The following is a 20165-nucleotide window of genomic DNA, read 5'->3' on the forward strand; positions in this document are numbered from 1 at the left end:
TAGTGGAACTTTTTTTCCTGATCCCAAATCCTATAGAAAAATCGATGGCGCGATATCGGTTAACTTTCGTCTATACAAATCGACCCACCCTAATGCACATACCTACAAACGTAAAAGTAAAGCTAATATAAGCGTGTAGAAAGGTTTACATCAATACGATTTTATTTCTAAAGGGTCAGTAAAGCAAGAAACTAGGCAAGGTTGAACTGGCCGGTTCTTGAGAATATCAAGAAATTAAGAGTTGACATTTCAGCGCATGCCCCTTTGCTGACCAAGCATTATCCCCGTTTCAGAATTCATCGAACTCGAAAAGAATACACCTTACATAACAAAATTCGGTATGCATATATCCGTAGTCATTTGGTGGCTGCTGTGGTGTGGTGGTAGCGTGCTCCGCCTACCACACCGAAGATCCTGGGTTCAAGCCCCGGATAAATTAACATCGAACATTAAGAAACAAGTTTTTTCAATTTGAAAACATTTGTCCAAGTGAAATCGCCCCTCGGCAAACATTCCGAGTGTATTTCGGCCATGAAAATTCATCTGCCTTGCAGATGCGTTCGGAGTCGGTATAAAACATGTACATAGGTCCCATTACGCCAATTTATAGGAAGAATTAAGAGGACCACAACGCATAACGGTACCCAGTAACGGCATAAACTAATCGAGATAGATATAGACTTCCATATAGCAAAATGATCGGGGCGAAAAAAGAAATTCATTTAGCCATTTCCGTCCGTCCGTCTGTCTGTCCGTGAACACGATAACTTGAGTAATTTTGAGGTATCTTAATGAAATTTGGTAGGTAAGTTCCTGGGAACTCATCTCAGATTCGTAATTAAAATAAACGAAATCGGACTATAACCACGCCCACTTTTTCGTTTACAAGTTTTGCAAGCTGTAATTTGGCAGCCGTTTAAGATATCATGATGAAATTTGGCGAGATCGTTACTCCTATTACTATATATGTTCTAAGTAAATTTAGCAAAAGCGAATGACGGACACGCCCAATTTAAAAAAAATAAAAAAATTGGAGTCAAATTTTAACAAAAAATTGAATATCTTTACAGTATATAAGTAAATTATGTCAACATTCAACTCCAGTAATGATATGGTGCAACAAAATATAAAAATAAAAGAAAATTTCAAAATGGGCGTGGCTCCGCCCTTTTTCATTTAATTTGTCTAGAATACTTTTAATGCAATAAGTCGAACAAAAATTCACCAATCCATGTGAAATTTGGTAAGGGCATAGCTTCTATGACGATAACTGTTTTCTGTGAAAATGGGCGAAATCGGTTGAAGCCACGCCCCGTTTTTATACACAGTCGACCGTCTGTCCTTCCGCTCGGCCGTTAACACTATAACTTGAGCAAAAATCGATATATCTTTACTAAACTTAGTTCACGTATTAACTGAACTCACTTTATCTTGGTATAAAAAGTGGGCGAAATCCGACTATGACTATGCCCACTCTTTCGATATCGAAAATTTCAAAAAATTAAAAAAATGCCATAATTCTATATCAAATACGAAAAAAGGGATGAAACATGATGATTGGATTGGTTTTTGTGAGGCAAAATATAACTTTAGAAAAAACTTTGGAAAATGGGTGTGACATCTACCATATTAAGTAGAACAACATGAAAAAGTTCCTAATGATTTTGATATATGGACGTCTATATCTATCTCGATTCCTTTATACCTGTACAACCAACTGTTATCCAATCAAACTTAATATACTCTGTGAGCTCTGCTCAACTGAGTATAAAAAGGGTGCCGGGCCTGATGGATTACCCAACTTATTTCTTAGAAACTGTGCTGTTGGACTCGCTGAACGAATAACTGCTATCTTCGATCACTCGTTTTAGACGGGTATGTTTCTCTCAGCTATGAAATCGTCGTACATCACCCCAATACATAAATCAGGTTCGAGGTCAGATGTAAGTCACTACAGACCCATCTATATTCCATCGTCGATCGCAAAAATATTCGGGAAAATTGTTCTTCCGCAATTAACTTTTAGCTTCAAAAACATAATTTCAACTCGACAACACGGTTTCTTCGGCGGTAGATCAACTACAACGAATCTTTTTCTATACACAAACCACATCATAAACGCTATGAACCAAGGATTTGATGTACATGCTATCTATAACGCCTTTAGTAAAGCGTTCGACATGGTGGATCACGAAACTCTTATGAAGAAACTGAAACGCTATTGCGTAAAAGACAAAGCCTTGGACTGGATACGAACTTATCTATCGGAAAGGTTTCTAACGGTGCGTGTCAACGGTCATGTATACCAAGAATACGAAGTAGCCTCTATCGTTCCACAGTGTTCTCATCTTGGCCTGATCCTTTTCAACATCTTTATTAACGATATTGGTGATAATCTTACTTCAGAATATTTATTATATGCAGATGATTTAAAACTATACAGATCAATCAAGAGCAACAACGATGTCTCCATTCTGCAAAACGATGTTGATAAACTGAATTGCTCGTGCGTGGAGAATAAACTCAATTTAAATATTAAGAAATGTGCCGCCATGTCTTTTTCACGATCACGTTCTCAGCACCCTATTCAGTACTATTCGCAGGGTGAAATAGTTACTGACATCAGTTACATCAATAAAAGACCTGGGTATCACCATTGATAACAAATAAAATTTTCCCGATCATGTAGACAAAATCACTTCGCAAGCATACAGAATACTTGGCTTCATCTCTAGATCTAGTGACGACTTCTGCGACGCCAGAACAATTTCGAGACTTTACACAGCACTGGTTAGACCAATATTGGAGTATTGCTCAACAATTTGGTCGCCGAACACCAATGTTCTCGCTAACAAAGTGGAAAAAATCCAGTACAAACTTTGCAAGCACGTCGCATAAGTTTTGCAAAGAAAATACCTTAGCCTAAGCATTGAATAAGTTTATAAACAGTATAATATCACGAAGTTAGAAAACCGCAGGCAAGCTGCAGACTCAATATTTTTCTAAAAAGTGATCAATGGACACATCGATGGTCCTGAAATATTAACTAGAGCAATTTGGTCTGATTTGCAACAACCCAGATCTAAGAACAAGAAGACTATTACACACTGTAAACTCAACAAGATCGTATGTGTGTAACGGACCAAGGAATAGAATAGCAAACACTGTTAATCGCAATGGAGGCGACGTCGACTTTTTCAGTGGGACTTTATCGACATTCTCTGCTAAAATTAAAAGAAGTTTCAAAATTTCATTGTAACCATGACAAAATAATAAAGGTGATGTCAACAACATAACCTCACTCTTTCGACAGCTCGTAGTAGAATTCAAAGGCAGTTTATGTATGATAGACAACCCTCTAAATTATGCATGCCGAACTTGTCAGAATAAGTGAAAACGTCAACGGGATGAGAACACCTGAATATTAATTTCATCATGATTGTAACTATTTAATACTGTTTTCACACAGAAACTTAATGATCTCATTTCACTTGCTAATGAAATCGTAAATTTTTTGCTTTCACACAGAAGTAACTGCTCGATTAGTATGAAGGATGAGACAGACAATCATGGCGGAACGATACAAGGTGGGAGCATGGTGACATACCTACAAACAAAAAAATTCCATGTACTTATAAATTCGATGGACAAATGTCAAAATCGAACTGCGCCGGTAGTTTATGTATCAAATCAAATAAAAAAGGTTATAATCAGCTGTTCGATGCGGCCACCTTGTATCGTTCCGCCATGCAGACAATGACATTTGCTTTGAAAACTAAGAAGCGGAAACGGAAGCGAAAAGCTGCCAACAGAGTTGCATTGTGCTTTTGACTTCATTAGTCATTCGATTAGCTACTAATGAAATAATAATAGATTCGAATTTTGTAGGGAAGATTGAGCTCAATAAGCGTCTTAATGTAGAAAATTGCCTTTATTATTCAATAAGCCGTCTGTGTGAAAACAGTATAAGTCAATTTTCACATTTGTACATTTGTCTTTCTTTCTTTTTTTTTTAACAATTATGTTGTTTAATGCCGATTGGCGTAAATGTTTATTTTATTTATATTTTCTAAATAAATAAATGAATAATAATAATAATAATAATAATAAATACTATATTTTGGATGTGGTTAGGTGGTCCTCTATCGATTTTTCTCAGATCTATATAAAAAAAAATAAATGTAAGGCGCGATAACCTCCGAAGAGATTTTAGGCCGAGCTTCTCTTCCAATTTGCGTCGTGCTCCTTTCTAATTTTTCCTATAAATTGGCCGGACGGTACCTACTTGTTTTATGCCGACTGCGAACGGCATCTGCGAGGTAGATGAGTTTTCACTGAGAGCTTTTCATGGCAGAAATACACTCGGAGTGCTTGCCAAACTCTGCCGAGGGGCGACCCCGCTTAGAATAATTTTCTTCTAATTGAAAAACCTTATTTCTAAAATTTTGATGTTGCTTTGCCCGGGGTGTGAACCCAGAGCATTCGGTGTGGTAGGCGGAGCACGCTACCATCACACCATATATAATACTAAAATACCATACTTCTGCCAAATTTCAAAATGATATCAACGTCTTTTGATTTTCGGCTTGAAAAACTTTTGAATTTGTTCCACTAAATGTGGGCGGTGTTGCGTCCATTTTCCAAAATTGTACTGAATGTAAATTTTGCGATAAGTTATTCCCCTACTAGTTTCACCACTTTATCAGTATTTGTTAATGCATTGCCGATATCGAAAAAGTGGGTTCAGATAAGTTCGTGTATTAAATTTACTAAAGACACATCAATTTTTGCTTACGTTATCTTGTGAAAGCGTAATATACCAAAGTCACATTCGTAGCCATATTCATTGTCGTAGTCGTAAGTATAATGCTTAGTTACTTAATTGGTGCTTAACCGTCTAAACGGTTATGGCCGTCCAACAAGGCGCGCCAGTCGCTCCTTTGTTCCGCCAACCGGCGCCAATTGGTCACACCAAGGGAGTTTAAATCGTTTTCCACCTGATTCTTCCAATGGAGTGGGGGCCGCATGTGGGCGAAATATCGAAACGTAGGCGCGTATAGAATACGCGAACGCATATAAGCGATTGAAATGAGACTATGGCCTGCTTATTTTTATGGGCCCTTGTTTATGCAAGTTTAAACTCGATGAAAAACTTAGACCGCTCAACGTGGTTATACTAAAACGTTCCATATTTGGTCGCTCTAGAACCTTAATAGTGCTTGTTACCGGAACGTACTTGATCTATATCAGGAAAATACCATTAAAATCGATAATACTATCTAAAATTTCCGGGAGCGTCTTTATCGCTACAAGAAGAAGAAGATAACAATAAAATGTCTTTCCGCTTTCTTCGCTTTGAAGCGACCAAAGCGGTGATGTAAATAATTAAAATTCAACTTCATTAACCGACCATAAACGGCCGCTGTGGTCTTCCAACATTCGATACGATTATTGTAAAAAATTAATATGCCAAACTATTTTTAAATTTTATTTACTAAGCTTCTAACTAGTAATAAATAATAATGTACACACTAGGGCGGATCAAATTGTATGGGACAAAAGTGGGGAAAAAACTTCAAGTGCACATCCAGTTTCTGAATCTATACTGAGTCCATGGTCCAAGGGACCATAGGTCTGAAATCAATTTCGAGCCTCCCTAATTTTGTTAGAAAATTTTATATCCCAATCCGAAACCGAATTTGACATTTATTTTCATGTATTTTATTTGTGAGAGCCGCTATTCGGATGGGGATATACAATTTTCTAACAAAATAAGGGAGGCTCGAAATTCATTTCAAAGGCCTATGGTCCATGGACAATATTGCTCAGAATGACCCATAGATTCAGAAACTGGATGTGGCTTTTCAACAATAAATTTGACCCACCGTAGTACACACATATACGAATGTATTTATAAAACTTTAACTTTTAACTTCTACACAGCTTCCTCTTTGACGAAGACAAATCGTCAAAATAAACGAAAGATCCCCGGTAATGATGCAGGACCTACCGGCAAGAAAGGTCGTCCTAGTTCAGATATCACTGCAAATGTAAAACTTCCAGCTCATGGCTATCCATTGGAACATCCTTTCAATAAAGATGGATATCGATATATCCTTGCTGAGCCTGATCCCCATGCTCCCTTCCGTCAAGAGTTTGACGAAAGTTCGGATTGGGCTGGCAAACCAATACCAGGTTGGTTATACAGAACGTTAGTGCCAAATTGTGTATTATTGGCATTACATGATCGTGCACCACAATTGAAAGTTTCCGAAGATCGTTTGAGTGTGACCGGAGAGAAGGGTTATTGCATGGTACGCGCCACACATTGTAAGTAAAAAACGACAGACATATGCCTATTTCCGCCATTTTAAACTCATTGGGTTGAAAAGGCAATCCTCAGGGTGAAAAACAAAATTTAATTTTTCAAAACTGCCTACGCTGAATACGTTGTTAACAAACCCATTTTAATACATAAATTTCACTATAATTGTCCTTCCATTTCAGCTGTCAATCGTGGACGTTGGTATTTCGAAGCGAGTGTTGACGATATGCCCGAGGGTACAGCCACACGCTTAGGTTGGGGACAAGAATATGGTAATCTGCAAGCTCCGCTTGGTTATGATAAATTCGGCTATTCATGGCGTTCACGTAAAGGCACCAGATTTCATGAGAGTCATGGTAAACACTATAGCGACGCTTATGGTGAAGGTGATGTGCTGGGATTTCTTATCGATTTGCCCGAGGAGGGAGATACCAATTACCTACCAAATACCTTTAAAGATAGAGTAAATTACAATTAACTACGAGAAATTAATTTTCTTAATAAGTTTTTTTTTTGTTATTTGCAGCCACTTGTAAAATTCAAATCTCATTTGTACTATGAAGATAAGGATAAGGTGCAGGAAACCTTAAAGGGTCTACAAATACAGCCAGGAAGTAAAATTGAATATTTCAAAAATGGCAAGTCGCAGGGTATAGCCTTTACAGATATATATGGTGGTTCGTACTATCCAACGATATCAATACACAAGAGTGCTACAGTTAGTGTAAATTTTGGGCCTATTTTTAAGCATCCGGAAGTCCTAAACGAATATAAAGCGAAAGGGGTAAGATGTGATAGAAATTCGTACAGATGAGGTGATGAGGGTAAACAATTTCGTTTACCCACTCCTAGTTACTATATTGAAAATATTGGACCCTAGAAGAGCCGAAACTCAAAAAAAATTTACATTAATTATTTAGCATAAATCGATTCATAAAAGCGTCACGAAATAACTTTTTTTAAACGGTTTTATTTAGGTTGACTGGACAGACTGGTTGGACAGCACTTTTTTTGTAATTGAAATTTAAGTAAAGGCCGTGACACAATGACATTTTTCATAAAGATGCGCTTAACACAAGCTCCAATAACATCGCCACAATCAACCAAGATGTTGCGTTTGTAAATATGATAGAACTTCAGACTTGGCAATTGAAGTTTATTTCGCCTTGCCCATTCACATACAAAATTTCGCGAAGCACTCTTATAAACATTCTCACTGTACAAGAAAAATACTTGCTAACATAGTTTGTGTCGTATTCGATTGTTATATTGTAGTTTTTACTTGCGAAAAATGTTAGAAAATTTACCAACCAGTGGGAAAAATAATTTCTCTTGCAAAGTGTGTCAACACCCTTAACCAAAACAAATGTCACATTCTTCTTCTTATGCTTTGCTTGTAACAAAATTTGGGAGATGGCTACTTTTCATTATCAGATGGCGACAGAGTCGCTCATTCTGCCGTTCTCCATAAAAATACGTGCAATCTACTCAAAATGCATAAGCTTGTGTTAAACTCATCTATATGAAAAAGTGCTTATGTGTCGGGGCTTTAACTTCCCGATAAGCTACAAGCTTGAAACTTGGAATATAGTTCAGAACCCGATGACAATGCAATAATAATAAAAAATCGCCGCTAGGTGGCGCAAGGATCGAGATATTCACAAAAATCGTATTTGTGGTCCGATTTCGCTCATATTTGGAACACATAATACATGCAAGAATAGAAGGCGACCTATGAAAAAATCGCCGCTAGGTGGCGCAGGGATCGAGATATTCACAAAAATCGTATTTGTGGTCCGATTTGGCTCATATTTGGAACACGTAATACATGCTAGAAAGCGACTTATGAAAAATTCGCCGCTAGGTGGCGCAAGGATCGAGATATTCACAAAAATCGTATTTGTGGTCCGATTTGGCTCATATTTGGAACACATAATACATACAAGAATAGAAAGCGACCTATGAAAAAAAAAATCGCCGCCAGGTGGCGGAAGGATCGTGATATTCACAAATCTCGTATTTGTGGTCCGATTTGGCTCATATTTATTATTTTATTATCTAGATACTTTGTAGATACAGCAACAGCTGGATTTTGTTTACCCAACAAACATGGAAAAAACATTTCTCCAGCGAAATATATATCTGGTTCCGGAGGTGATATTCAACAACATTATTCAATTATTCTTTAACCAGATAGTCCTCGAGTTCAACTTCATTCTTCAATAACTATTCAGCATTTGAGAAATTTTGTAAAATTTATAGTTTTAGAGTTGATCTCCGACGTTATTATTATTATCAAATTATTATCCAACCTTTGCGAGATTTTGAGAAATATACAGTTCTGAAATGAATATCCAACACATTTCTCCAGTTGATATCCTACATTGGGTATCGAGTTGAGGTGGTGTTGGGAAAAATTTTCTATGTTGGCACCACCAAAACCAGCAGCTTTTTACTGTGAGAAATAAACACCTGGTTGATAGCAGTAATGAAGCGTAATTTGTTAAAAATAAAACTTAAGTAATAGCATTTTCTGCTTTATTAAAAATTCCCTCTTTGGCTGAGTACGCTATGATTCTCGAGTTGAGCCAGTGTTTCGAAACAACTCTTGAGATTTTAGAAGTATGCCTAGTTATCAACAAGAGCTCTAATGGTACTCAAGCCCAAATGCATGTTGCGTATATTCGAAGCTGCAGAATAAATTTAAGCGTAGTTTAACTGACAAACTGAGTTCAACTTGTACGGAAAAACCAGGCCTTAGGGGCGGTTTTTGAGTGCGTGTTTAAGTTGATCTCTGTTAACCTAGGCCACTTTGGCTATTTACATAAACACGCATAAGGGCCAAAGGTGCCAATGTTTTACTCTAGTTAACTTGAACTCGCTCTGGAAAACCAAAACTGGTTTTCAGTAAAACACTCGAAATTTGTGGAGCGAACGGAATTTAGTTTCGAATACAGACCACTTTTTTGTTGTCTGTGCCGGTGTAAATTTTATATTCTACTTCGAACTATACGAAACACAAAATTTATTGAACTTACGATCCAAAATGGTTCTAACCATTACCTCAGCAAGACAGCCACCAAAAATTAATTATTGCAAACAGATTCTGGAAAATTTATTAATTATTTAATACTGGACGTATTTAATATTCGTTGAGAGCGAATTTTACTTCTCAATTAATTGTTGCCGACCTTATCGCTGGTTCACTAATAGACAAATTCCTTCCTAGTTTATCTTTATATCTGTGTCCTAGCAACCACGAATGCTCCGATTCTTTTTTCTCAAGATCTCATTACATAATCATACATTAACTCTTTTTTATCTCCCTAGATGTGCGACCGTGTGGAAGAGCTAATTAGCGAACAGTGCCTCTCCGATTTATTGTACTTGACTGAAAATGATGGAAGACTTCGTTTGGATAATTTTAATTTGTAAGAATTTAAATGTTTGCTTTTGACCCAGTGTGTATGTGCAGAAATATTATAATTATACAATTCTTTATCTAATGTAGCAGTAAATTAAAATAACAAAAGCTTCGTTGGTGTTCATGGTGAGAACGACGGCAGTGACGATATTTGAAGGATTCAAGCTAGACTGAATGTAAAATATGTGGCCTTTCTAAAGTTTTTTTGTTAAGGCATTTTGCATGTTTCGAGAAGGTAGTGCAAATGAACGGAGGTCCGATCGCGAGAAATTACAAAAAAAAAAAAATAATTTCAAAATATATTGTAAAATAATATTTGAAAAAATTGAGATTGTCAACTTATTAAGTAAAAAATAAAACCACAATTTTTTTGTTATTCTTGTAACAGTTCGATTACTGTTGTCAACATTTATTTCAACAGTCCTTTTTTGTTTTTAAATATGTGTGTGTACTAAGTTGAATATGGATACATTAAAGGCACTTTTAAACTGACTACAATGACTAAAATGTATGAAGATTTAGCAATGTCGTCGTTTACTCCACGATCACTGCGAAGTTCATTTTTAACCGTTACAAACTCAATTTGTACATAGTATGTTTATTAATATTTTTTTAAATTGTATTCTTAAATTATAATAAAAGGATGAAAATGCAAAAACATGTTAATGATCGAACACGTCGTCAAATCCTCATACAAGTCAAATGCATACATAGATACTTAGTTGTGTAGAGCATCGTCGTAAAAATTACAATCTGAAAACATTTATAACAAAGCAAAATTAATGAACTTTAACAGTTGTACAATTGTATTGAGGTGGTTTGTTATAGTTAAGATCACATTTTTCGGCTTTGTAAGTGAATTTTTTATATACAGTTATGTGAAATATAATAAGGACAGTATAATGCTCCTTATGATTCTGATGCAGATTCAAAAAGGTGAACAATTCAAAGTGTGTTAACTCAGCTAATTTATTGCGAATAAATTGGAAAACAGGTTTTTGTATAGTTTCATCCAGATTTGGCAACCTGATGCTTATTATTTTAATTTTTAATGCAGCTTGCAATTTTAACTTGTGAAAAAAATAAGGACACTTCTTGTTTGGGGTAAAAAGTAACGATATGAGGCCAAAAAAATAAAACAATTTGTATTCAGTTGTTTAAAAATTAGTTTATACTTAGTTTAATACTGTGTTGAAAAGCCACTGTTGTTTATAACTGACCGGCGTCGTTTCGGCATGGAATCAACTAATTTTTGGCAGACGGAAACCGGAATTGCATTCCATGAATCCTTAATAACTTCCAAAAGCCCATCATTGTTACTTGGATACTTTCCTCTTATTAATGCTTTAACGGTGTTGTACAAATTTTAGATCTGGGGAATGTGGTGGCCACTCCATAACACTGATATTGTTGATTCTGAACTACTCTTTTGTCGCTTTGCGGTGTGTTTTGAATCATTGTCCTGCTGATATATCCACCTCAGTGGCATATTATCATCGGCGTACGGTAGCATGCATTCTTGAAGAGTTGCAACATATTTGGTTGCTTTCATAGTGCCCTGTATGCGGTGGAGTGGTCCCACACCACTGTATGAAATTGCTCCCCAGACCGTAATGTTTCCATCACCTTGTTTTATGGTCTTTGTGGTATATTTAGGATTTTATGCTGCGTTTGGCGGCCTTCTTACACGATGAATACCTCGGTCTGAGTTAAACAAATTTATTTTTGTTTCGTCAGACCAAAGAATGTTACGCCACTTTTCTTCAGACCAAAACACATGTTCCTCCGCAAAGATAAGTCTTTGTTGCACGTTGGGACTTCACAGTTTCTTTAATAAGAGTTTTGCGAATAGTTGACGATGCGGCATCAATATTTAACTCACTTTTAATCTGTTTGGATGAAATAAAAGGATTCTTCTTTTTTCTAATCGGTGTGATTTTTGTTTTCTGCCACGCATTTCACCCCAGGGAATCCACTCAACTGCGTCTTTCACCATTGTTTTTGAAATATTAAGTAAATCTGTCACTTTTTTGTACGATTTCCCCTGTTTCACCATGTTTTCTCGCGTTTTCGGATCGCAATGCTTGCCCTTTCCCATATCTACTAATTACGAAAAATTCCAAATTGTAGTAGACATTAATATCAATCTGCAAGCATTATTCTAACCATATCTATTAAAAAATACACGTTTAAGTATAAATATTTACGTCGAGGCTATGAAATGATACACTGTCCGTATTAAATTGCACAACCGTTCACTGACTTTGTTGAAGACGGAATGATTTGCTTTTAAATGTGTTAAAATAATTTTGATTTTTTAAGCGGTATTTGTTTCTGTTAAAACAATTTGCTCGGCATATTTGGAATCTACTAAAATGAAGTTTTGCTGCAGCTCCGTTCCTATTATTTTTCACATAACTGTATAAGGTAAAAATCTACAACGCCAGAGAATGAGTTATGGAATTCTACCTTTAGTGAAACTGGTAAACATGATCTTTCGGCAGGAATTAGAAGGGACAGGACCTACTTGTTTTATGCCGACTCCTAACTGCATCTGCAGGGCAGATGTGTTTTCACTGAGAGCTTTTCGTGGCAGAAATACGCTCGGAGTGCTTGCCAAACACTGCCGAGGCGCGACCCCGCTTGAAAACATTTTCTTCAAATTGAAAAAACTTGTTTCTAATATTTTGATGTTACTTTTCCCTGAATGTGAACCCAGGATCTTCGGTGTGGAAATAGTCCTCACAGATATATTTTTGCTTTGAAGTTGTAGTAACAGTACTTTGTCTATTTTGGTGAACACTGCCACTGGAAATTATCATCCGATTCATCTAAGGGCAGCGAAAGGATATATCGAGTTAAACGGAGTTGAGTGTGAATAAATAACAATTTGCCATATTACAATATCCACATCGAAGTTGAGCCAGCACCACGAGTCGCCCTGAATTGTTTGCTTGGCCCTTCTGCAAGTATTGGTTATTTGTTTTTGAAAATGGAATTTATTGGCCGTGACTTGCAAAATGTGTTTATCGACTTTAGAAGATAATCAAAGTGCTGATATGCCGGATCACATCGGAATGCTTACTGACGTTGTCCCTTATTCGCCTAAAAGTACAGAGTTCCCCAGGCAGTGTTAAATAAGTGAAGCGCCCGTACTAGCGTTGAGTAACACATGATCATCTGTTTAGTTCACATTATAAATGCGAAGACTACCTTCGACAGTGCAAAGTCACTGAGAGTGAAACAACCGAAGACATCCATCAGCAAAATATTATGTCAAGGGGTTGCCAGCGCAATATAAAGCTTATCGTTCCCAAGATGGTCGGGTTAGTACCTTTATGGAACTTGGTACCGGATCTGCATCCGGCAAAGAACTTCGATAACACTCCCCAAGGCCTTCGGGGTGTGTCCTTATCGCTACAACAACATCAGCAAAATATCACTAAAGCGGACATAATTTTGGTGGAGAATTCGTTCTCCAGAGAAAGTCCTTTTCGATAAAACAACAACAACGCTTTATATTAGTATTTCCTGGAAAAAAGCTTACAACGCTGAACCGTCTTACTTGAGCAGCTATTGTATTGAAAATATAATGAGATGGGTGTTTTTAGAAAATATGGCATTTTTACTAGATTCAGTCAAATACTAGAATAGAGAAACTTAGCGCACTTTATAAATTATGGAATGGTCGAAACAAACTTCGACATAAGACATTTTCGAAATAAGTTTTGAGGTAGCGCGATTTTAAGAGAAAATTCAAGGGTGCTAGGAAGCCTAAACTCAGCAAAGGAAAAAGGAAAGTTCTTTTCATATTACCTTTTGAGCGAAGCTTCGAAAATACCTATTATTTTCGAACCTATGGTTTTTCTGGCTCGGGTATTAAACAAGCCGTCAAGGCTGTTATGGCTATTTAAAACTATCATGTTTATTATATCCAAGATGTGTATATGATGGCACATACAATTCACTATAACCGTCACCAGCAATGGCTCGTGGATTAGGACGAATTGCCGCCGAGATAGAGCGGCCCTTTGAAATGTTGCCAGGGGACGTTGATGTTAGATGGTTTGCAGTATTCAACTGTTGCCACTTTGAAACAAAACGATCAGCAATACAATGTGGTCGTAAATTTTGATTTGCGCTACTACTAGGTGATAAACCAATTTTGGAATTTGATAAACTATATGTTCTAGTACTAGTTTCACCGGTGCTCGTTGACGTCCTACTATCACGTCGCTGTTGTTGAGCACTGATGCGCTGTGTATCCAATGCAGGCAAGACAATGGTATTACGATTATTGAAAAAGTTGCTATTAATGCGCGTCGCAATCGATGGCTTTTGCCATAGAGCCTGATGTTGACGCAAGGGAACAGCTTTACTACGAACGTCGCCGCTTATAAAAAGTGTTGGTGTAGCACGCTGTGGTTTTTGAGGTCCGTTTAACGGTGATGTAAAATCTGTTTGGCGTATTATGGCAGCTGATTTTGTGTGGTGTGGTGATTTAATATGGGTTAATTGAACAAAGCTCTTATCCGAGGACATGTCCCGAAAACGGTTTTTACTTTCCAATACATTTATAATTGGCGGCATACAATAACGTTGTGGTTGTGTTTTTGCTTGCGTGTAATATGATAAGTGTTGCTTGTTGTTTGGGTAACTTTTATGAGATTGAGGTATGTTCGTTGATATTTTTTGTAAACTCAAGGACTTCAAGGCGGCGCTGTATTCACGCTCTTCTTTTGCGTAATGTTGACGTAATTTTACATTGATGCTGGAGGTATTACTACGGTGACTGAGATGTAAGGGCAATGCTGTAACTCGCAGTAAAGACATTTTAGCTGAAAGTTTATCATAAGTTGTATTCGATGAGTCAGCTTTGTTTGTTAGTTTATGTGCAGGACTTTTCTCTAATTGTTTTTTCGCAGTGGGCGTTCCTAGCTCATCATCACTCGAGCTATTCAAACTCAGATGGGATATTAAATCATCAGGAAACGTGCGTGTAATATTCATCGTTCTATAATTTTCTTGTGCGAAGTTGTTTTGTGTTGCTTCTACACCTATTTTCTTTCCTAATAATTGGGGAAACTTTTCTTGCCATTCTAAAATTTCATTACGCAAATCAGGTTCTGTTGGCAAAGGTTCTTCACCACTTAACATGCGCTCCACTTGCTCCCAAGCCATTTGATTTTGTTTTATGGCATCATCAGCCCATGGAATCGAACCGATGGAGCTTCGACCAATGCTGCCGGCAGATGAATATGGTACATCTTCGAGATAGTCAGAATCGTCTTCGTTGTCCTCATGATTATTGTCATTATCGTAGTTACTATTAATTGCATTCGGTTCTTCCAATTCGTTTGTGGTATTATTCAAATTATAACATCTCTTGTTAGACATATTGCTAAAGTAAATAAGTATTTAAATTTTGGTATACACGTTAAAATTAATATAAACCTTTACAAAAACTTTTATTAATCGATGTACCAAACAAATACAAATGACGATCAAAAAGTGACGGTAAACAATGACAGACATCCGGATGTAAACAAAATATAAAACCCATTAAGAGTTGCCATCATCGCTTAAATTTTATCAGCATTAAAGGTACGCGCACATTACGCTGCGCGACACGTAGCGGCAGCGGCGCCTCACAGAGCGACATATTTTGGCAATTCACAATAAGCGGCAATCGAACGACACATTGCGGAAAAAGTTTGTATTTATTTTTGTTTGCAAAATGGACGACACAGTTTTTGAAGCTGTAATTATTTCATTTTTGTGCGAAGAGGAATGGAAAAGAAAAAGGTCGTGGCTATGGGTCCAAGACATCTCATCCTCAAGATACGAGGAGGAAGAGTTCCACACTCGTTTGCCCAGATTGAAAAAATATGGTGCAAAATTCTTTGCATGTATTCTTATGAGGCAATTCACACCTAGCGGCAGCAGCACTGCGCGACACTTCCCAACGCGCCTTTTTTGCCTAGTTGATTAAATTTGCTGCGCTGTGCCGGGTTGCGCAGTGCTGCTGACGCTAGGTGTGAATTGCTTCATAAGAATACATGCAAAGAATATTTTGTAGTGCAGTGCAGTGCTGCGTAGTGCAGCCTAATGTGGCCTTACCTTAAAGCCTATGGCGGAAGGATACAAGGTGGCAGCATGGTGACATACCTAGAGACATACTTAAAGGTTCCATCTACTTTGTTTTTGTAAATTCGATGCACAAATGTAAAAATTGTACTGCGCCGGTAGTTGATGTATAAAATCAAATAAAAAAGATTATAATCAGCTGTCCCGTGCTGCCACCTTCTATCGTTCCGCCTTGCGAATTCTGAAGGACTAATTAAGGGTGACTTATAACCATAAAACCATAACCAGATAAAACAGCTGATCGAACCTACCTTATGGAAATCAATGTAATCGATTAATGGTGCCATACCATGTTGTGGCGGAGACACAATGAAATTTTTGATATTGTGACGAATATTACCATCTCTAAGGTTATTAAATAAAGGCACAAAAACAGAAACAATAAGCAAACTACATAAACCCATTAATCATCATTTACCCACATACATACAAGGCAACGAAGAGGTAACTCACATACAGATGTAGTCATCGGTGTAAGTATTACTCATATATACACGCGCATATGGCTATGCGAGAGGCTATAAACGTGTATCTGTAGTTTATAGCTGGTAGCGTATAGTTGGTAACCAAGTAGAAAATTCTAGCAGAAGAAACGTCTAGACATTTGGGCACGGAGTATAAAAGCAGCGAAGGCTGAGTAATCTGTAATTAGTTTGATTTAAGCACGCTATCAGTTGCGAAGTGAAGTTTAAAAGCGAAGTACTCTCAAAGTAGTCTAATAAAGACCATTTTGTAATACAGAATATTGGAGTATTTTATTCAAGAGTTTAGCGATACGAACGTAAGCAGAAGATTGCAAATAGGCGGAATTTCACTAAATTCGTTACAATATAGATTCGCTCAACGCAATCTTATGCATGCCAGTAAGGTCGCCACAATCACGCAAGACGTTGCGTTTCTAAATATCAATTTTGTGAATCACTGTTGTAAACTTTCTCCCTGTACAAGAAATATACTTGCCAACATATTTTGTTTCCTATTCATTTGTTATATTGCTGTTTTCAACTATGAAAAATTTTAGAAAAGTTACCAACGAGTAGGAAAAATAATTTCACTTGCAAGATTAGAAAGCACCCTTACATGCCAATCTAATAAAACCACACTGCGTTGTTTAGCGCACGCAAAAAACCGGCGTTTTTTGCCCAAACCGAAATAAGAATGCGTTGCGATAATGTAAAACATGTATGCAAACGTCAAAACTAAATATCACGTAGAACAAAAATTGAAAATCGTGTTAGGTTTTCACGCAGCAAATTCAATTTCGGTTGCTCTCATACAATTTGTATGTGTTTGAGAAATTTTTGACAGAAAATTACTTGCGTACGTTTATATTAGGTTGGCATGTTAGCCAAAGCAAATGTCAATTTCTTCTTTTGCTTTGCTTGCAACAAAAGTTGGAAAATGGATACTCAGATGGCGCCAGTGTCGCTCAACCTGCCGTTCTCTATTAAAATACGTGCAATCTACTCATAACGCATAAGATTGAGTTAAACACATCTATATGAAAAACTGTTTATACGACGGAGCTTTTAACTGCTATGCCGGATTTATATAAAACACCTATATGAGATGATTCGCCTGACATTTGAATTCATTCAAGGTCGCATATATATTTAGCTCCACAAACCTAATCAGGAAGTGTGTTTTCTATCTCCTTATCACGCTTTGTTCTCACAGAAATGCTCTGAGTAATTGGAAGACATGAGAATCAGTAGTCGTGATATTTTTGTACACATGACTTGCGGTAGTCAAATGTCGCCGTTGTCAAAGGCCAAACAGCGACATCTATTTTTGAAAAGGTTTATTTAAGGCAGACGAATTAAGTTTACAAGTAGGCTACCTATTAACTATGTTGCCAAGCAATTACTGCACGCCCGTTTACATTTTTCAATGCTCAAGTACCAAATGAGAATCTATGAAAACCGCGTGTGTTGGAATAACTATGCAAAAGACCACTTAGTAAATCTTCTTAGAACTTACAATTTAGCTGAACTAAACAACTGCGAAGTTAGCCTAAAGGTCCAAAGAATAAACAGCATCCTTAATGACGTAATGGCCACTTTAACATATAAGAAACGAGTTCAAGTTAAATTGATTAATAAATGGTACGACCATGAACTAACAGAGTCAAATAAGCTGAAATATGAACAATTTAAAATAGCAGAGAGAACCAATAATTGTGATAACTATATTACAATAAAACGATATTACAAAAAAGCAGTAAAATAAAAAAGAAAACATTTATGGAAAACAAAATCTCAAGAAATACTAATAACCAAAATTTATTGTGGAAATGTCTAAAAGACGCCATAAATCCGAGTAGTGAGGTAGCACAAATTCAAAAAATTTCTATAAATGGTGCTCTTATTGAAGATGATTATGAAATAGCAACTGAATTAAACCGTATATTTTAATGAGAGCATAATCAGAATCAGAGATAGCATGGAAATCTTCGAAGAAGGTGGAAATCAAATGGAGATAAGCAGAAGCTTGTTTAAACTGAAGGAAATAGATGTTGAAGAAATTATGAGAGTTACAACGAAATTAAAAAACAAGTACGGAGGAAAAAAATTAGTAACGGAAGGTGTATTAAAAGACAGAATGGAGTACTTAGGCTATACCTACACATGTGTAATTAATGAAAGTTTCCAATTTGGTGTATTTCCAGACTGCTGGAAGACCTCAGTAATTGTACCTGTGGAAAAAGTAAAGGGAACAATTAAACCAGAGGAGATACGACCTATAAATACCTAACCTAGCGATGAGAGAATAATAGAAACTGTAGTTAAGAACCAATTGCTGTATTACTTAAATAAAAACGAAATTATTATAAAGGAGCAGTCGGGGTTTAGATCAAAACACTCGTGTGAAACTGCACTTAACCTGGTAATTGCAGAATGGAAAGAAAGTAGAACGAAGAAACAATTTACAATTTCAGTTTTCCTCGACCTAAAAAGAGCTTTCTAAACAGTAGACAGAGATATCCTTATAAGAAAACTGTATAAAATTGGCATGAGAAACGTAGCGCTTAACTGGTTCAAAAGTTACCTTAGTGGAAGAAAGCAGAAAACTGTAATAAGAAACAAGATTCCCCCGAAGTGGACATTGAAATAGGATTGCCACAGGGATCGGTGCTTGCAGCAATTCTTTTTATAATTTATATAAATGATATTAAAAACTGTATCAAATACTGCAAAATAAGATTATTCGCTGATGATGCACTTTTGACTATAAGCGGTAACACAATTCATGAGGCAGCCTCAAAAATACAATCGGACCTACAGGCAATATATAAGTGGTTGTGCCAAAATATGCTTAAAATAAACATAGAAAAGACAAAATGGATGATAATGGGGTCTAGAGTGACTCAAGATGATGTGTCGCTAAAAATAGCAAATACCCCTATAGAAAGAGTAACCCGAATAAAATACCTGGGAATAATAATAGATGACAAATTAAAATTTGATGAACATCTAAAATACATCGAAGGAAAAATTTCCAAAAAAATAGGGTTAATGTTTCGATCATGCAGGCATATTAGTATGCAATACAAAATAAATTATCGAGCAGCACTTCATTTACTGTCCTTCAATCCTATTCGCATTAGCTGATTCGCAAAAATCCAGGCTACAAATTAAGCAAAACAAAATTATGCGTTTCATATTAAGAAAACGGTATGATACCCCAATTAAAGATTTACTAGACAGCTTAAACTGGCTTAGTGTAAAACAGAACATCACTTACTACACATTGAAGTTTATACACAACATAAAGTTGGGAAACCTGCAGAATTACCTAAGTGAACGTGTCAGACTAAACAGAGAGGTCCATAGCTATCAAACAAGGCACAATAACAACCTTTACTTGCCGGTAGTGAGATCTGAATTCGATAAAAAAGTATATACTACGAAGGAATTAGAGAATATAATGATCTGCTAATTGATATTAAAAACTGTAATAATACCAAAAAATTCAGAAAGTTTTTATACAGCTACTGTAAAGCGCTACCTGTAAAGTAGTTAAATTTTTTTAGTAAATAATTTTATAGAATATTATATAATTGAAGTCAAAGAAATTCAATGAATTGAAACAAATATGTAAACATTAATAATACTTTGTATCTTATTAAATTATATAGATCTTCAAGATCGTAAATAAATAAAAAAAAAACAAAAATTAATTGATCGGAAAATTGATCAGTGTTAACAGCTTTTATATGCTTAAAAATTACCACAACAACAAAGCCTTCAGCACTGCGTGCAGGGCTGC

General features: G+C 36.4%; 2 protein-coding genes across 4 annotated transcripts in view; one reads left to right on the forward strand and one right to left on the reverse strand.

Moving 5' to 3' along the window:
- The window catches only part of ash2 (Set1/Ash2 histone methyltransferase complex subunit ash2), a 26418-nt gene extending 16009 nt beyond the window's left edge, over positions 1–10409 (forward strand). Inside the window, exons 5-9 of one of the 3 annotated variants that reach the window (XM_067761629.1) lie at positions 5944–6330; positions 6508–6788; positions 6852–7109; positions 9656–9756; positions 9837–10409. In XM_067761629.1, coding sequence (XP_067617730.1) covers positions 5944–6330; positions 6508–6788; positions 6852–7109; positions 9656–9756; positions 9837–9852 — 1043 coding nt within the window. In that variant the 3' untranslated portion in view covers positions 9853–10409. Of the gene's footprint in view, positions 1–5943; positions 6331–6507; positions 6789–6851; positions 7110–9655 lie in introns of all 3 variants that reach the window. The other 2 variants (XM_067761630.1, XM_067761631.1) reach the window with 2 other exon arrangements.
- On the reverse strand, positions 10347–15248 carry LOC137237671 (uncharacterized). The gene has a single exon (XM_067761632.1). It carries the CDS (start codon positions 15144–15146, stop codon positions 13656–13658), a length of 1491 nt encoding a protein of 496 aa, XP_067617733.1. The 5' UTR covers positions 15147–15248; the 3' UTR covers positions 10347–13655.
- Between the last annotated feature and the right edge of the window lie 4917 nt (positions 15249–20165).

Source organism: Eurosta solidaginis, chromosome 1, assembly GCF_040869045.1.
Source record: "Eurosta solidaginis isolate ZX-2024a chromosome 1, ASM4086904v1, whole genome shotgun sequence".
In the NCBI taxonomy this organism is placed as follows: domain Eukaryota; kingdom Metazoa; phylum Arthropoda; class Insecta; order Diptera; family Tephritidae; genus Eurosta; species Eurosta solidaginis.

Bases quoted from the DNA above. Each gene is read 5' to 3' on its own strand.
- LOC137237671 (XM_067761632.1), bottom strand. From the start codon at position 15,146: ATGTCTAACAAGAGATGTTATAATTTGAATAATACCACAAACGAATTG.